General features: G+C 36.1%; 3 protein-coding genes across 6 annotated transcripts in view; 1 reads left to right on the forward strand and 2 right to left on the reverse strand.

The window, feature by feature from the left end:
• The window catches only part of LOC107691547 (tetraspanin-13-like), an 8300-nt gene extending 471 nt beyond the window's left edge, over nucleotides 1-7829 (forward strand). For both annotated transcript variants that reach the window (XM_016490190.1, XM_016490189.1), the window contains exons 3-7: nucleotides 2347-2514; nucleotides 4451-4531; nucleotides 5247-5360; nucleotides 5592-5702; nucleotides 6636-7829. In XM_016490190.1, coding sequence (XP_016345676.1) covers nucleotides 2347-2514; nucleotides 4451-4531; nucleotides 5247-5360; nucleotides 5592-5702; nucleotides 6636-6710 — 549 coding nt within the window. In that variant the 3' untranslated portion in view covers nucleotides 6711-7829. The remainder of the gene's footprint in view (nucleotides 1-2346; nucleotides 2515-4450; nucleotides 4532-5246; nucleotides 5361-5591; nucleotides 5703-6635) is intronic.
• A 306-nt stretch (nucleotides 7830-8135) lies between these two features.
• LOC107691548 (anterior gradient protein 2 homolog) lies at nucleotides 8136-10074 on the reverse strand. The gene is made up of 8 exons (XM_016490191.1): nucleotides 10039-10074; nucleotides 9764-9890; nucleotides 9403-9466; nucleotides 9215-9267; nucleotides 9022-9098; nucleotides 8637-8700; nucleotides 8465-8548; nucleotides 8136-8377 (listed from the first exon to the last, which is right to left on the reverse strand). The coding sequence occupies exons 2-8, from the start codon at nucleotides 9885-9887 to the stop codon at nucleotides 8328-8330; spliced, it is 516 nt and encodes a 171-aa protein (XP_016345677.1). The 5' UTR covers nucleotides 9888-9890; nucleotides 10039-10074; the 3' UTR covers nucleotides 8136-8327.
• Nucleotides 10075-12805: 2731 nt separating this feature from the next.
• LOC107691520 (serine/threonine-protein phosphatase 1 regulatory subunit 10-like) overlaps nucleotides 12806-18323 on the reverse strand; it is a 12555-nt gene continuing 7037 nt past the window's right edge. For all 3 annotated transcript variants that reach the window (XM_016490140.1, XM_016490142.1, XM_016490141.1), the window contains 11 exons: nucleotides 18018-18123; nucleotides 17770-17873; nucleotides 17541-17644; nucleotides 17273-17432; nucleotides 17049-17192; nucleotides 16547-16793; nucleotides 15894-15969; nucleotides 15563-15778; nucleotides 15332-15479; nucleotides 14352-14708; nucleotides 12806-14273 (listed from right to left, as the gene is read on the reverse strand). In XM_016490140.1, the coding sequence (XP_016345626.1) occupies nucleotides 14149-14273; nucleotides 14352-14708; nucleotides 15332-15479; nucleotides 15563-15778; nucleotides 15894-15969; nucleotides 16547-16793; nucleotides 17049-17192; nucleotides 17273-17432; nucleotides 17541-17644; nucleotides 17770-17873; nucleotides 18018-18123 (1787 nt within the window). In that variant the 3' untranslated portion in view covers nucleotides 12806-14148. The remainder of the gene's footprint in view (nucleotides 14274-14351; nucleotides 14709-15331; nucleotides 15480-15562; nucleotides 15779-15893; nucleotides 15970-16546; nucleotides 16794-17048; nucleotides 17193-17272; nucleotides 17433-17540; nucleotides 17645-17769; nucleotides 17874-18017; nucleotides 18124-18323) is intronic.

Raw genomic sequence — 18323 nt, forward strand, 5'->3', positions numbered from 1 at the left:
TGTGTGTGTGTGTGTGGTTCAAAAACGTTTAATTCCTAAAAAACACATTTTAGATGTGTGATAATCAAGTGAACACAATAAAATCACACTAGCATATCTTCAGACAAGAATCGTAACTTTTATTTTTTGTTGTTTACACTCGTGTTTCATACATATTTTACTGCTTAAAAGCTTATAATAGTCTGTTTAACAGTAGGCTAGTTTCCGTTGTGACAAATTATCCCATATTGTCATGGGGCATGATTTCACAAAGGTCAACTTGTATTAATTAACTGTATAAAAATTGTGACAAATAGGCTAGTCCTGGCCCACCTATATACACTTCACAATAATTAATATAACAAAATAAAAATGGAAGAATGTTAAACCTAATGTAAAAACATGCATTTTATTTTATTAACTATGTGAATAAGGACAGACACAGAGGCATAAACTGGAAGATGCACAAAGTAGATTATACTGCTGACCCCTTTAACCTTACAGTGCAGTAGTTATAATCATATCGTCAACATTTTTCATCTGTGACTTCTTGGCCATATTGTTGAGTGGAATACAGTTGTGCTTGTCCTCACAACTGTTACTAAGGGGAGGCGGGAATATGTGCAAACCACGTCCTGTCAATGAATCTGTGCGATTATTATTCAACGAAAACTGACCAATCAATTTTACCGCGCACGACCAGTCCCGCCTCCTTACATGGTTGCCATGACAGAGTAAAGCCCTTCTTGGAATGTTGGATTGTAATTTCATACATAAAATGTGTATAAATATTTGATGAGAATAAAAGTATAACTTGGTATTCATACAATCTGTTATGGTATCTGACTCAATGGTAAATTATTGTTTTTAGTCTGTCAAGACAAAATATACAATGGCCAAAAAATAAATGAATAAGGTTTTTTTTTTTCTTATAAATGACTTTGCTCCTGTATTTATTAGAAAGCAGCCTGCCAGAGGAACCTATTTACTGAGAGGGCACCAGTAGCAGTATTTTTTTTTTTTAAATACTATATGCTGCATATTCATTATATCATAAAGAAATTATATTATATAAGTACAAATTTTAAAATAGTTATTTATATTAATTAAAATAATATATGTCCATATGGAGCATCTTTATCAGCCTTTATCATAACATTAGCACATCTGCTTCAGAAATACTCATACAAGAGGTGTTTCCGTGTGGCTGTATTGCAGTCCTCGGTGTCTCAGGATTCGTGTGAATTATTTAGAGATTCTTTGTGTGGAATGAGGCCGATGAGCGGTTCTGGTTTCACGCGCAGCCTGTAGAATCACATCCCGGTTTCCTCGCAACTCGTCTGTTTTGGCAAAGTCACATCCTGCTTTTGTTCTACTCTTACTGAGATCCTGCTTCATTAGTCTGGAGCTGATATTGTGGTGCTGATTAAGCTCTTGTCTGCACTCACCATTTACATTCGATGAGAAAGAGCAATATGGACTAACCTCTAAATACTAATTTCTGCTTTAAGGAGTGAATAGGCTTAAACATGTTGTATTATAATGTGTGCTTGTGTTTTATTGCTCAAGTGACATCGCAGCTGTTGTTGGGCCATTCTCAGAAAACGATGCCATTTGCCTGCCATTTGTGTTCCCATGAATCACCACTGACAGAATTAACAGGAATCTGAACCTAGTCACATTATTTGATAGATTTAACTTTAATTGTGTGTGTGTGTTTCATTTAAAACATTTCAATTAGTCTATTAATTAGTAACTTTTTAGTTTTTCCTTGGCTATAACTAGATATTTAAGATTCTGCCATCATTATTAAAACCATTCTAGAAAAATTAAAAAGTTGACCACAAAACTGAATACTAAAGGGCATGCCTTCTTTTGGAATCGGAAAATGTAATAGGCCTACTAAATATTGAAAATCAAAGCATTTATTGAAATTAAGTGGAATCTCCTGAGAATGACTTTGTTATTGCTGTATTTCCAATATTTGCTGTCTTAATCCCTCATTAATGATTTGTTGTATTCTATTTCTTCACCAGTATTATTTTAGTATTATTTATATATTATATTAATATTTTGAATTAGCTTTAATTTTTATATTTTCAGTTGTGTGGTTTGACTTTTTTTTAGAATTTGATTTATATATTTTTATTTAGCTTTAATTTATATTTCAGTTTTACTTTTAGTCATTTTATACTTCAACTTCAACTTATTTATTTCAGTTAGTTTCCAAGGAAACATTTCTAATTTTCATTTTAGTTTTCAGTTTTTTAAAGTTTAAGTTCATCTAATAGTTGAATTGTATTTTAATATTTGCAATTTTTAATAGTTTTACTTAACACTAACAGCACTGTTCCTCCCTGTCTTCAGATGGTGAGTTTGCTGATGATCGGCATCGCCGCCTGGGGCAAGTGTTTTGGGTTGGTGTCGAGCTTCCAGGTGGTGGGTGGCATCATTGGAGTGGGGGTCTTCCTCTTCTTTGTTGCCCTAGCTGGACTTATTGGCGCCATGAAGCATCACCAGGTTCTGCTGTTCTTTGTATCCTTCACTATGATCGAATGAATAAATCACTTTAAAGTTAATGGTTGACATCTTTTAATATGTAAAGCATAGCAAACATGGTTAAATTAAGTATAAAATTGAAAATGAATATATTAATTGTATGGGCAATTTAATGTACACCATTAAATTCTTTCAATATGTTTTTAATATTTATTTATTTATCATTAAAAAAGGTGTATGTAATATTGTGTGACAAAAGTATCATATGGTGTGACTTGGAAAAACAGTCACACCATATGACGTTTTGTTCAGTTTAGCTAATCTCTTTGTTAACTAAAAACAGCTAGCTTATACTTGGCATGTAAATTGCCACATGGCAGCAATGATTTTTAAGAATTAATAAGTAAAATAAAAAAAATTCAAAAAGTGTTTAATTTTTATGTAAATAATGTCACACCATAAGACACAAAACACTGACCACTAATGAGCACATCAGTGAAGGAGCTTTTTAATTAAAAATTAAAAAGTCAGAACTCACCTCTTCACCTTCCAAACCACTCCAGAGAGGACACTGCAGCTTCCTGGTTGAGTGTGGACCTCTTCATCATAATGATGTCCAAATTATTGCCCGTTCAAAATACAGATTGTAATGTCACACCATATGACGCCCATTTTACGGACAAAATGTATTTAGCCAGAACTTGCTTTAAAATCATGCACAGACATCAACACTTTCTGTGTCCATTAAAAATGCCTAATTCTGTTACTTAAACTGTAAATCTTATCAATTATTTATACTTTGCTGAGATATATTGTCATATTAGTAAGGTCACACATAGTCCGGACAGTCACACCATATGACAATTTTGATGTTTAGATAAAAATTTGAAGTAGAGGTCTTTATACACCAGTAAAGCTATGATATGCTGTAATAATATCTTGTCAGAAGAACAACATAAAGATATACATTTTTAACAAATACCCATTTTTATTAGTATATGACATCATGGACAGGTAGAACTGCATGTCATGTCATCCACCCAACTGTACTTTTGCAATAATTATGTGAGGGTCTGAAAGGTAATGATGTGATGCATGTAAAACAGTTTCCATGAATCTTCGTTTTCTTGGTGTATGTAGTAAGATCCATGCTTGTAGTGTCCGGTTTCATAAGGTAAACTGGACATCACTGGAGACACACTGTAATTTGTCCAAAAAAAAAATCAATTGAAACAAAATAGCCAGCTAATTATATTGATACATTTTAATATAATTATTTTAAATGACCTCATGCAAACAAAACATTATGTGTGTTGATAATGTGTGCCAGGTCTTTGCATTTCATTGCATGATATGCTCTGTTTTTCCTCATTGCTTTTGGAAATGAGACAGGATTATGATCTGCTCATGTAATGCATTTCACTCTGTGACCATAAAGTGGTGCAGTTAACATGACAAATGAGAGTGCACACCAGGGCACTACTTGTAATGCAAAAAAAAAACGACTCTCAAATGAAATGAAATGAACTAATCCTGAGATGAATTTGGGCAATTTCTAAAAATGTCCTGGAAGAAGCTTATATATCATTACACGCTGTTACTCAGGGAGGAATGATTTCATGATTATTCTGGTAGTCTTTTAAGGGATAAGAAACTATTTCAGTATATTACATTTCATACTCAATAAAACATAAAATAAATCATATTTGTATTTTAAGCATTACAGCTTAAGATACAGCGTAATAAAATTCTGTTTGTCATTGCCATTTATTACTGGATTTCAAGAGAAAAAGCACAAACGACCACTAAATGTGCCTTGATTTACATCATGTCTCATTGAGTCTAATTTTGTTTTATTTAAAGTTCTGATATTTAATACAGAACTTCTGAATTCTACTGAAGATAGTGGTAGACTTGGTGTTAATAGTGGCATTGTATTCTTGTGTTGTAATCCTTAATTCAATGTCAATAGTACATGATTATCCTTTTCCTGGTGTTTGTAGTTCAGTTTTCAGTGTCAAGTGCGTGTCTGGCTATCAATGAGGAGCAACAGGTAAGACTGATCACTGTACTTCACTATAATATTCTCATATAAATCCGCTCTGGTGGTCTTTAGTCTTGGAAATGTGCTACAAATATACAGTACCATTCAAAACTTTGAGGTCAATAAGATTTTTTTTTTTTTTAAGAAATTCATATTTTTATTTAGCATGGACACATTAAATTGATCAAAAGTGAAGGTAAATGCATTTATAATCTGGCAAAAGATTTCTATTTCAAATCAATGCTGTTCTTATTCATCAAAGAATCCTGGAAAAGAAAAGTAAAAATAATATAAATTGTTATTTATAAAAATATAAAATAACAAAAATAATAACTTTTTTGAACATGGATAATAATAGGATTGGAGTAATGATGCTGGAATAAAAAAATCACGGGAATAAATTCAATTTAAAATGTTATTTTAAATGGTAATAATATTTTGGAATATTTCTGTTTTTCCTGTATTTTTGTATTTTGCTGTGTTAAACGCAGCCTTGGAGAGCATAAGAGACTCAAAAATGTTAAAAATCTTACCGTCCCTAAACATTTGAATGGTGTATATGTAGAAATATACACATATTTGGTGCTGCCATTAAAGGGTCTAAAATTACTCTGCCAATAGACCCCTCCAAACTCAGATCTGTGTAAATAGTCTTTTGTTTTTTATTGATTGTTCCATATTGTGTTTTGTCATGAGTTCACATGTGTTTCATCCCTGTGTGCAGAATCACCTGTTGGAGGTGGGCTGGAATAACTCTCTGACCACTCAGAGGGATGTGGAGAAGAGTCTGAACTGCTGCGGTTTCTCCCACATGGATATCAATGGAAGCTGTGCCGCTGTAATTTCCTCTCATACACAAGTTTCATTGTTCTTTTGTTATGTTCCTGTAGCATTGCATGTGCTGAACGATATAAATTACACCTGTGTGTGTGATAATGGTTGTGCTACTAATTTGCATGCTGATGGTAGCATAATGAACTGCAAGTGTGTGACAAGTTAGGCAATCACAGTTTTTGTTCCATTATAATAACTCAGTGCTCTTGTCAATGTCTTTTCTGCCCTTGTGCAGCCCTGCTTTCATTACAGCACTTGCACCACATGTGCTGCAAAGATCCAGGAGCACGCCGGCGAGGTGCTGCGCTTCGTCGGAGGGATCGGCCTCTTCTTCAGCTTCACTGAGGTCAGCCTGCTAAACTAACTCCTGCTTTCTCATCTTTCAGGTTCTTCTCTGAATTTCACAGACTGATTGTCAGGCATCTTAAAAATATTTGTAATTGTTACAGAAAAAGATTGTAAAAAGTATACAGAAATTGTAAATTTGATGAAAATGTACTCACCCTCAGGCCATCCAAGATGTAGATGAGTTTGTTCTGATGTAGATAAGTGATCATTACATCACTTGCTCACCAGTGGATCCTCTGCAGTGAATGGGTGCCGTCAGAATGAGAGTCCAAACAGCTGATAAAAACATCACAATAACCCACAAGTAATCCACACCACTCCAGTCCATCATACCTTGTGAAGAGGTGACATCTCGTGAAGTTAAAAGCTGCATTTTTGTAGTAAACAAATCCATCAAGACATTTTTAACTTAAAACCACTGCTTCTGACAAAAACACGAGTCCTCTATCAATTATATTGCTTTGTCCAGTGAAAAAGTCAACTTATCTGAATCAGGAGAGAAATATGCACAGATCAAGCACCGTTTACAAGCAAAAACAGTCCAAAACAGCTCTAAACAGATATGTTGGTGTTTATTGTTTTGGGAGGACAACATGGGATGGACTTTTTCACTGGAGAAAGTTATTATGGATTATTGAAAGAACTTAAAATGCCTTTTATTGCAATCATGCAGCTTTTCACTTCATAACATGTTAATTTATGGACTCGAGTCGTGTGAATTATTGTGATGTTTTTATCAGCTGTTTGGACTGTCATTCTGACGGCACCCATTCACTGCAGAGGATCCATTGGTGAGCAAGTGACGTAATGCTAAATTTCTCCAAATCTGTTCAGATAAAGAAACAACCTCATCTACAAGTTTCATTTTTGGGTGAACTATTCTTTTAAATGGTTTACTTGAAGTTTCCTCCCGTCATTCTGCTTATTTCAGATCCTGGGGCTTTGGCTGACATACAGGTACAGAAACCAAAAGGACCCACGGGCGAATCCCAGCGCCTTCCTGTAGGTTTGATTCTTATGCTGAATTCTCTGGGTTTGTCGTCTGACCACTGGATTTCTCATTGGAGCTATTAAAGAGAGTGCGTTTGCTTTTACTGAAGAGGAGACCAGCCTGCGTGTTCTTGCTGCTATACATTATTATGTGCTTGATTTTTCAAGAGTACAGTGTGACGGCACTGTTTTGTACGTAATGAGGCTGTACTTATGCTTGGAGAATTCCTCTCAATGAAAGAACAGAACACCAAATACTAGTATGCAGTACTTACACTAATGGGGTAAACAACAAAGACCAGTTGATTTTATGTTAACCGTTTTATTTTATGTGGTAAAAAACATTAACAGAAAATGAGCTGATGTGATCAAAACATGCAGTGTGTGAGAGCATGGCACTATTTATGTTGCCAGTTTATATATACCGACAAAATCAAAATGTATCCATATCAATTCCACATTGATTTATTATAATAAATGCGCATGTTATCAATTAGCATGAATGATAGAGTAAAATTGAAGTTGCTCTGAATCAATATAATGCTATAAACGTGCAATAAAAAATTGTCTGAATGCTAGATACATTATTGGACTTCATAATTAGTATGAAAAATGCAATTAAATGCAAAAATCGATAGAAGAATGTTTTCTTGAGCACTGTTTAGTAATCTCAGATTTCATATTACTTATTTATCTGCTTATTTTATTTTCAAATTATGCGTGTTACTTAGTTTACCAATTGATTGTGTGTATCATTTTGTCTTCTTGCATGAATTCCTCATTGAAATGTATCCAATGGTTCTGTGAACTATGCTCTCAAGCATTTGAAATCAGAAAAAAATAAACACTCTGAGGACACAATTGTACTTTGGCTAGTTTTGTCTTTGTGTAACTTAACTGCTGGTTTTCCACAATGCTTATGGCAAATGCTTTTATTGTCTGAAATCTTACTCCATTTCAGTGAAATATTTCAGGAGAGCAACTTCCTCTATCCTCAAACCAATCAGAAACCGACACGCTCAGGCCAAGAGCTCAGTGTATTACAAAGGCAGCTAGTAACCAGGCAACAATATGACTCAGGAAAACATGCTGCCAGTTACTCTGACTCCTCCCACCAGGATACTAGCCGGAGGAGACTCCGTTAAAGGGACAGTTACCCAAACTATCCAACGGTAGCCATTGACTTCTATAGTATTTTTTTTTTCCATACTACTTTGCCAATGTCTACCAGCAACTGTTTGGTTACAACATTCTTCAAAATATCTTTATTTGTGTTCAATAGAAGAAATAAATTCAAGCAAGTTTTGAGCAAGTTGATGGTGAGTATATGATGACTGAATTTTCATTTTTGGGTGAACTGTCCCTTTAAAACCCACATGGCCTCTGCTTTGAATAACCGGTGCGAACATAACTGCTTAAACAAATTACCAGGATAAACGAATTTTCAATAAACTTTATTTATTGAAAAAACATGAAAAGAAAGCCTTAAGTTTACCATAACAATCTACCACATTTCAATTTTGTACAGGGCTTTACAGTGCGTTTCATGCCGTCAGTAAACAAATGACAGAATAATAGTGGCCCTCAGGGAAGTAATATCCTTTTGGTGGACAAAAAGACTTGGCTTTTGTGTTCACAACTCTGTCTTCAAAAATTTCATGGCTCTTTGCATGTTGCTCAACACTGTGGAAACAAAACCAAACGCATGATGCTGTCAGTTTGATGACGTGGAATAACTAATGTTAGCATTGCAACAGCTTTCAGACTTACAGAGTTTCATATCGTTGGGTTCATAGGCGTACAAGCGGTTGGCATAGCGGCCAGTGATGTCTGCCCGAACAGTCATGGAGGGATCTGGAGTACAGGAAGGATTTGAATCATTTATGCAGACTTCATAATGTGTAGCATTATTTATGTATCAGTCATAATTAAATCAACTCACCAACAAAGAGGATTCTGGGAACATACTGGCCATCAGGAGACAAGTGTTTATCTGTGGTCTCGTACTGTGAAAGACAAGACAGTTCCATTTACAGACATTCATACACATAACAGACAGACTAGAACCTAGAGATTAATACATTAACTACATTATATATTAACTAACAATGAGCAATACATTTGTCGCAGTACTTATTTAATGCAAGTTAATAAAAAATGCTGTTCATTGTTAGTTCATGTTGGACATTGAGTAATAGGCTATTAACATATGCAGTGTTTCATTTTCTTAAATTAACATTAACAAAGATTAATAAATGCTTTGGGAATATTTTTAACTAGTGTAATTAAGTAAGTCTAATGTTAATAAATAGTAAAGTGTTACTCACCACCAAGTTCAAGATCACAAATTCCTCATCAGCCAACTTCTGGATGTCTTTATCCTCAGCGAAAGCCTTCTTCAGTGCTGATAAGATCATATAAAACATATAAAAAATAAAATAATAATACAAACATGAAGAACAAATAGAGAGTTTTAAATTAACCTACAGTGAAAATGTCAAAATAAAAGTCAAGCCTTACTCTGGCTGTGTGGACAGTCCTCCAGATGAAAGATGACCATGAGGGGCTTGTTTCTAATTAAACAGATTATTCAAGTTGTAAAAAAAATATATATATCTCAAAAATCATCAATAGACCTTATATGCACACATGACTGATTATTGAACACCATATACTCTATAATTCTATATAATACAAGCTTTTCTCACTTGGATCGTGACCAAAACAGAGCTTCCTCGTACGTCTGTGCCCAAATCAGCTGATCACCCCATCCTGAAAGGAAAAGAATACCGAATATGAATCCTAAAAACCAACATCTACTCAGCCGATGTGGATGATAACTGCTACTACATCAGTATTGCACAAAGTGAGGCATGAGATAGCATTTCACACAGTAAAGCACTAGAATAATTTTTAAATGCAACCTTGACGAAACTGTTCCTTATACTAGTTTTTGCATATATAGTTGATATGCAGCTTCAGTTATTCTAACAGCTCAGCACTCTACTTAGCCATAGTTTTACAAAAGCCGCTGAAAATAATATTTTGGCATGTTTTCATGAAGCTGACCTCTGGAGAGAGTCTGAGGAATCCTCTTCTCTTTCTTGGGAGTGGTCTTCTCAGGCTTCCCCATGGAAGAAGACAAGGTCACCAGGACCAGGAGCACCGACAGTAATTCTTTAAGCATCTTCATAAGCTAAAAGAATGAAACATTTCAATATGACAAAGCATGGTTTTTAACATCAGTCCCAGCAGTTAGTGGTGTTGCATGCTTGAAAACAACCTGCAGCAAAGCTTTCAGAGAAAGATACCAGCACAAAGTCCCTGTAATGTTGGCTCCTCACCTGTTCTCGGCTTCCCTGCTGAGTGTGTTCAGACTTAGACTCCTGGGCTCTCTCTCACCTGTACAGCTCTTATACCTGTTCACCTGAAGCTCCGCCCACCCCTCTTCTGTTCTGGAATGTGATTCAGTGCTTTAATGCTATTCAGCCTTATTTTGCAAGCAAACTTTGCATTAACTCCTTTATTTGGTTCGGCGCCAAAGACAGGTCAGCAGATAGTCATGATAAGCTATTGAAGACTAGTATGATTGGGCTTTTTAGGATTGGCTGAGCTCTGATCCGTGATGTCAGAGGGCTACGTTAATGGGCTTTCGTAATTTAAGGCATGACGTGGTGTTAGAATGAGAAACCCATTTATTATGCATATCTTGATGCATATTTTTTTTATCTATCATATTATCACCAATCGACCGATTTGAATGATCTTTGTATGTTATTGAACAATTTGTAATTGCATCTGCATGTAAGAATATTTGGACATTTTAACTAAGTAGTGCATTCTAATCTGTGTAATATAATAGGGCGTGCATTGTATACAGGATTCCTAATAGTCTGTATACAATGTCTAGTTTGCTGGTGAAATCCTGCCCTTCAAACATTTGCTTAATGAAGCGCTCAAAAAGAGGTTTCTTGAGCACTGTTCCTTTGAAAAGACTGACCTGTCCTTAAGACGAAGAATTGTGGTGCAGCGTTTTTCTGTGCAACCTTTTATTTTTATTTTTTTATTTTCTTCTCTATTTTCTTTTCTTTTCTTTTATAAAATATCAATTCTAATAAGGGAGAAGCATTGCAAGTGACATTTTAGTTAATCGTTTTGAAATGATACTGATATCTGTATTACATGACAGTTGTAGATGGTATTGTGTAACATCCTCTGTCGAGTTGCTCAAACATAGACAACGTTAACACTTCCGGAGCAAGTCATTGCTGGTGAGCTGGAGAGGTGCGTGTTTGGAGCTCATTTCAGCTTCTCTGAAAAATTGCTTTCTCTGAAACTAAGGCCTGACAAAGCCTCTTTCCACTAGCGGCTGTGGGATAATGTGACCAGCCGAGGATCAATGGCGTCTTTGTGCCGAGTGGAATTGAGTCAGGGCCTCCACGACAACCAACACTACTCAGACTCAATCAATCCAGTCTTTTTATGACTTCAGCTGGACATTTCACTGTCACTATATTGAGCTGAAAATGACAGGTATGACTTACTCAGACTTACAAACTAAAGGTTTGTCACAAACAAAGTCAACTATTTTTTGATCCTTATGTCAAAGTAAAAGGTGATTAACCTTCAGGAAATGTATAGTAATAATAATAACAAACATATAATTATAGCATAAAGTAAAATAGAACTTCACGTAATATAATAAAATAACATTATTTTAAATAATATAATCATTTTCTGAAAGAAGTCTCTTATGCCCACCAAGTCTGCATTAATTTAATAAAAAAATAAAAACTGTAACATTTTGAAATATTATTAGCATTTAAAATAATTGTTTTTCTATTTTAATTCATTTTAAAATGTCATTTATTCCTGTGATGCAAAGCTGAATTTTCAGCATCATTACTCCAGTTTTCAGTGTCACATGATCCTTCAGAAATCATTCTAATATGCTGATTTGCTGCTCAAGAAACATTTATTATTATTATTATTATCAATGTGGGAAATATGTGATTAATATGTCTGTGGAAACCATGTATTATTGATTGTTGATACATTATTTTTCAGGATTCCTGGATTAACAGAAAGACCAAAGGACAGCATTTATTTGAAATAAAAATATTTTGCATAAATGAATATATAATGTATTGTATAATATTGTTATACAAGTATATAAATATTTTTGTATGCATTTTACAGTTTTATTCTAATGTTATATATAACTAATTGTATTATTATTATTATTCATGGAACATAATTTTGCATTTTATATATAAACATATTTTAATAGTTTGTAACAATGTGGCAGTGTTTACTGTCACTTCTGATCTTTATATATATATATAATCATTGACCCCAAAACTTTTGAACAATAGTATTTATTTGCAAATTTATTTGTTACCAAAATTAGGAGCTTGTCTGAATACATCTTAAAAACCTTGTTTTATTTATTTAGTGGAAATAAACATTTAACAGATTAATTCCTAGGACATAAAAGAATGTAAAACAATACTTGACAACAGCATTCTAGTTTAGCATCATGATCACAAAACTGCTTGGATGTTTTTATGCACAGCAAAGTAGTTTTTTTTTTTTTTTTTTAAATAATTTTCCTGTACAGTGGCTGAGGACACACTGAAAGCTTGTAAAAGTGAAATGAATGCTACATAGGATGAATGAATTGCTGAGGTGTCCTCAACTCTAATTTATTCTTCCTGCACCTTGCATGCAGGCAGAAATTCTATGAAGCCGAAGTCAATATTTGTCCTTGAGGGCTGGGTGCACAGGCCACTCCTGATCACACACACTCCAGCAGCCATCTGCACCCGACTCCGCCCTGAGAACACGGATCTGACAGACAGGAAGGCAAACGCACCCGCAAAGGACTGCCATAAGAGAGGGAGGAAAATTCAGTGGGACTGCGAAGAATCCTAACGTAACCCTGTTTGACATATTCAAACAATGAATCATTTAGAGGTTACAAATGCAAACAGGCACTGAGAGAGAGTGGTCATTATATATTGACACTTGCTCTGAAAAGTTAATTTGAGAAAACACTGCACATTCTGATGAATTTCGTAACGTTTATTAATTTACAATTAGAAAACCACCTTACATTTCTGAATGTGCCTTTTATTGTGTTTATGCTGCGCTCTCACACATAGACATCTCTCCAACAATAATAGAAGAAAAAAAAAATCATCAGACTTGTATCAAAATAAAATCATGGGAAAATAGTGAATCCAACAAAAACTGAAAAAGAAAATCGAGTCCCACAAGAGACAATGGCCACTGTTTTCACAGAAAACACCTGAATACGGTTGGCCTTGATAGTGGTTTGTAGCCCAGGTTAGGCTCAGTTGAACACTGATAAGAGCAGGACAGACCCACACGAGTCCGAGAACATGAACGCACAGCAAATCAAACCATAGCATCAACATCAAGTAGGAAATCAGCACTAATTCTCCTGATTGTCACACGACACAGAACGACAGTTAATTTTTCTTTAGCAGGCTAGGATCACTTTCCATCACAATGTATCAATTCAAGTATTCAACGGGACTTCAAAAATGCTGTATTTTGTGCCCAGATGCAAAAGGTAATGGGTCTGAATAGTATCTATCCCTATAGTATTTCCAATTTGGGGCGTAAAATGTACATAATGCCAATTCATGGATGCATTTCAGTGTTGCAGAGTATCTTTGAGGAGTATTTTTGAAACTAAAAATCATGAAATGAAAAAAGAAGGACCATGTGTGATTCAGATCTGTAAATTTGACAGCATCTACACATTTCATAGAAGTATGGTTTCTCCCTCTTCAATAGAAACCTGAAAATAAAACATCAAACAGTACGGCAACTTCAGAGGGACTGAATTCAACCAGAAGAATCTTAAAATAAAATTTCTGTGCTCTAATATCTTTTGGAAGTGTAAATTTCATTACGCACATCCGAGTTGCACTAATTACTGACGTGCCAATTATAATTTTGAGAACTGCACATCCAGTATCTTGTGTTTTGGCCACCAGGAGAAGCTTAAGTCACTGTACACCACTGGCTGAAGACCATTATTTACACCTCGTCCTAGTGGTTACAGAGTTATGTAGTACAATCTTTAGCAGTCAGGTCAGTAATACACAGAATCACAATAAAAATATACATATCAATCTCCATCTCCAGGAAGCACTATTTACATGTAGGCCGCAAAGTCAAGTAATGGGTTTAGACACTATCTGACTCTTCATAGAGGATCTCAGATCTTCTCGCAGCTTTCTAGATGAGGGAAATTAGTGTAAAATGGAGAAGAATCTATTCATGTTCAGATCCTCATGAAGCAGGTGGGATTGTGCGGTCACAGACACAAACATCCCCTGTTTCAGTTCCTGTACACGAGGCTCATTTTGAGTCCTGTTGCCCACTAGTGGTGAGTTCAAGGAACAGCAGTTTTCGGTGTGTTAGTGTCCGTGCTGGGGAGGGAGCGGTGGTCCATTTACACCGGGGTGGTAAAACGCACAGTTATTTTCATACCGACAATTTCCTTTCATCATGAAATGGCGACACACTGGCCTCTTTGACATGTCTGAAATTAAAGAAAAAGATTACTTGCATGCTCATTTTAAATGTTGGAAAATGAAAAGCATTTGGCAGTCAAACTTACCACCCATGTTGTTGTGTCCCCCGCGTGGTCCTCCGCGTCCCCCTCGTCCTCTGAAGCCCGGATCTCCTCCTCTCCCCCTCCCTCGGTGGAAGTGTCCTCCCCGGTGTGGCCCTCCTCTCATGGAGTCGTCGCCCCAGTAGTTGCCATTGTCCGCCCCGCGGCCCTGTGGACCGGGCGGAGGACCCATCATGCGTGGGCCGCCAGGGTTGAAGGGTGGTCCGTGGCCGTGGGGAGGAGGAGGATGGTTGAAATGTGGTCCAGGGGGCTTGTTTGGAGGGAAACCCCCATTCATGGGCATCGGCATGTTGTTCATGTTCATGTTCATGCCGGGGCCATGGCCAAGCAGACCAGTGTTCACTATGAAGTGAGAGAAACAGAACATTAAATATGCTGCTTAACCACCATGCAGTTATTCCTCAACATAGCATTGCTGTTAAAAAACAAAAACTAATAACACTTATACACAAAAGCACAGCAAGTACTAATAAGTACCACAATTATTTAAACTAAAACTGAAATATAAATAAATTAAAGCCAAATAAAAAAACTAATAAAATCAATAAATCAAAATAAATGAAGTCATAATAAATCAAAAATCCCAAAAGCACACAACAAAATTACTTAAACTAAACACTTAAGGTTTTGGTTAACTGAAAAACAATTGGTTAACAAGAAATTGAATACAATATAAATAAAAATGGGAATAAAAATGAGAATAAGAATAATAAAATAAATCAAAGTACTACAATTATTTCAACTAAAACGGAAATAAAAATATAGCTAAATAAAAATATATATTAAAAAAAACGAATAATAATTAAAAAAATCCCAAAACACAACAAAATGGCTAAAACGTAATGTAACTAAAATTAAATTGAAAACAGAAAATACAAAACGGCTAATTCAAATTATTAATAAACATTACAATAGTATATAAACAACACTAAATGACACTGCAACAGTTGAGAGCAAACACGTACTTGGCGGAGCATTAGCAGGCTGGTTCTGAGTCTGGTTCTGGTTCTGGTTCTGGTTCTGTTGCAGGGAACCCAAAAGCTGCTTGATCTTATCCGAGAAATCAGGCTGTTTGATCAGGTCCTCTGGAGACTGGTTAGATCCCTGAGCACCCTGAAAACAAGAAGAGATACTTAAAATCAAAGACTCTACACATTCTCATGGTAAATAACATGTAGAGATGGATTTTGTCTCACCATAATAGATGAGAGTAGTTCCTGCACATTAACAGCAGGGTTATTACTGGCTGGTGGGGCGTTGCCTTGCGCCTGAGGGCTGTGGCCGCTGTTGCCCAGACTTCCCATGAGGTTAGCTAGAACAGGAGGCAGTTTGGAGCCTTCATTAGAGCCAGAAGAGCCGCCAGAGGCAGCAGGGTCAGCGGGCTCCATGTAATTCTCCTCCATACTGCAGTCCTACAACACCACAGAAGAAGAAAGAGGTCAACAACATACCACAGCTGATACTTCTAAATTAAAGGAAAGAGAAATGGAAGGGGAATCCCTATAAAAAGGTCATTGGCTGTCTTACCTCATCCAATGGGATGAGACGAGGAGGCATGGGCTCATATGGCTCAGGGTCTGGCTCATGAGGACTGTCTGGAACACTGCAGAGAGGGAAACAAAACATATATGTCTATTTAAAGCTACTAAAGACAAGATGAAATAAAACATTTTTAACCCCATTTACTTTATTCACCAATGTGGAGGATTCATTTGTGCAAGGGTTTTAAACATCTATTAAAAACACTTTTTGTTAAACATGAAATAAAGTAAAATATGAGATGAAAAACCTATTTTTAATAATAATAATAAAAATACTGAAAATAAATGAATAATAAATACTAAATCTGAACTGCAAATAATTAAACCTAAAGAGCAATACTCTTTACAAAACATACAAAAAAAAAAAACTATTAAAAGTAACAAAAGCACAAAACACAATTGTTAAAATTAAACTAAAACTAAAATGAAAACTGAAAATATAAAAAAGCCAATTAATATTATTCTAAGTAGTATTATTCTCCAGTTAAATCCAAATGGATTCCCAGCCTACATCATGTGGGTATGTAACTGTATATGCCATATTGTGGGCATTAAATACGATGCGAATGTTGTGTCATGCTCTTAACGATCACTAAACATGACACACCACATGAGAAAGGCATCAAAGCGTTGTCTTACCTCTCTTTACTGAGGAAGATCTCCTGCAGAATGCCCATCTCTCGGTCTCTCTGGATCATCTTCTCTCTGCTGCTGGAACCAGGAATGACCAGGGTGCCTATGAGGGTCAAGGGTCGTGGAGGAGTCCAGGGCACCCTCTCCTCCATGGTGTCGTGAGAATGACGACGAGCCATTTCAAACGTCTGCCTGTCCATCATCAGCTCCCGTTTAGCCGCCTCACCGAAGTCCTTAATTTTATTAACGTTCACTGAGGGAGAGGGATAAAGAGTGATGATTATTAGTATTGAACAAATCCCACAATAATTTTCATATATTAATAGTTTTGTATTGTAATATTATTTCATAATATCTTATTTTATATTTAGCATTTATTTTACCGTATTTTGTATCAAATAAATGCAGCCTTAGTGAGCAAAAGAGGCTTCTTTCGAAAAAGACAAAAAAAACCTTACAGACCTCAAACTTTTAAACAGCAGTGTAAGTGAAGAAAGTGTTGCTTTACCTCTCTCAGTCTCATCCAGGTCAAAGTAGAAGTATTCTTTGAGATGATCCTCTTCCGCCCACCGAACGCTTTTCTTTTTCTTTCCTTTCTTAGTCAGACTCTCCTCCTCACCGCGAGGTTCAGACAGTGCATTGGGTTTATCACCTTAAAACACAAAATAAGGCATTTTAAATTCATACGGCTCTCAGTGAGGCTGTGGCCAATTTCTATGCTGCTGGACTCACCGGTTTCCATGGCATCAGGGTCCTCGGTGGGCACGGGTGTGCCAGGCTGCTCCAGGTCTTGGTTCTCATGAGGAGGTGTCTGAGATGAGGGCGTCTCAGGGGAAGACACTTTGGCCTGTGTGCCTGAGTATGACTGCGGCCTGTTGTCAAATGGACAGGGCTGTGGAGCACAAGAGAATTTGTGAATATTTTTGTGATTTTAGACGTCTGCGGAAAATAAAAATCCATGAAGCACAAACACAAATGAGGGTAGTCTGATGTGGCACACCTTGTTAGTGGTCGGGGAAACTGCTTTTGTTTTCTTTTTCTTGATCTTGATGCCAGGCACTGGAGCGGAGTTGAGGGCATCCAAAAATCCAGTGCCTTCCATCGCTAAAAGAAAGAGAGACGGATATTAAGCACCAGTCGGAGGGGAAACTCTACTCTCCTTTAAGCATTTCAAAGCTTTTTTGCAGATTATCATAATCATATTGCAGGTGCTGAATGGGCATACTCACGCTGTGGGGGTATAAGTTTGACTTTGATCTCTTTGGCAGAGTTGGGGGTGGTGTTAAGGGGCTTGTACTTCTTCTCCACTGGTGGTGCATCAGTCGGCGATGTGCTGAATAAACAAAGTCAGAGTTTAATGATTAATTTCAAACCCTCTGAAGTAAAACTGCATGCAAATTCATTCAAATCATCCTGGATTTCTGGATTCCATGTGACTGCTCATTATTTTCAAGAAGGAAATGGAGTGTCCACTTACTTTGGTCTTTTAAGAACAGCTGGCTTGATGTTGTATTTGTCTCCAAGTTGGGGTGCAGTGGGGGTTTTCTTTACAGGAACTGGAGCTGGACTCTCCACCTCCAAACCTGAAGACACAATGTTTAGAGTAAATTTAAACAGATAATTTTTAAAAACTTGTTTCTGAGACAAAAACTTTAAGACCAGGTGTAAATGTTACGGAGACAAAAATTGCATATCTATTATAAATGATAAATTATACAGACATTAATAATTTATGGTGTTTTAAAATTATTTAAAAAAAAAATACAAAAATAAATAAATATAC

The sequence above is a fragment of the Sinocyclocheilus anshuiensis genome, unplaced genomic scaffold, assembly GCF_001515605.1.
Source record: "Sinocyclocheilus anshuiensis isolate Anshui unplaced genomic scaffold, SAMN03320099.WGS_v1.1 scaffold162, whole genome shotgun sequence".
Classification (NCBI taxonomy): domain Eukaryota; kingdom Metazoa; phylum Chordata; class Actinopteri; order Cypriniformes; family Cyprinidae; genus Sinocyclocheilus; species Sinocyclocheilus anshuiensis.

Coding starts and splice junctions, on each gene's coding strand:
- LOC107691548 (XM_016490191.1), bottom strand. CDS start 9,887: ATGAAGATGCTTAAAGAATTACTGTCGGTGCTCCTGGTCCTGGTGACC. Junction 9,467..9,763: donor TCCTCAGACTCTCTCCAGAG/GTCAGCTTCATG, acceptor TTTTCCTTTCAG/GATGGGGTGATCAGCTGATT. Junction 8,378..8,464: donor ACCCAACGATATGAAACTCT/GTAAGTCTGAAA, acceptor TTGTTTCCACAG/TGTTGAGCAACATGCAAAGA.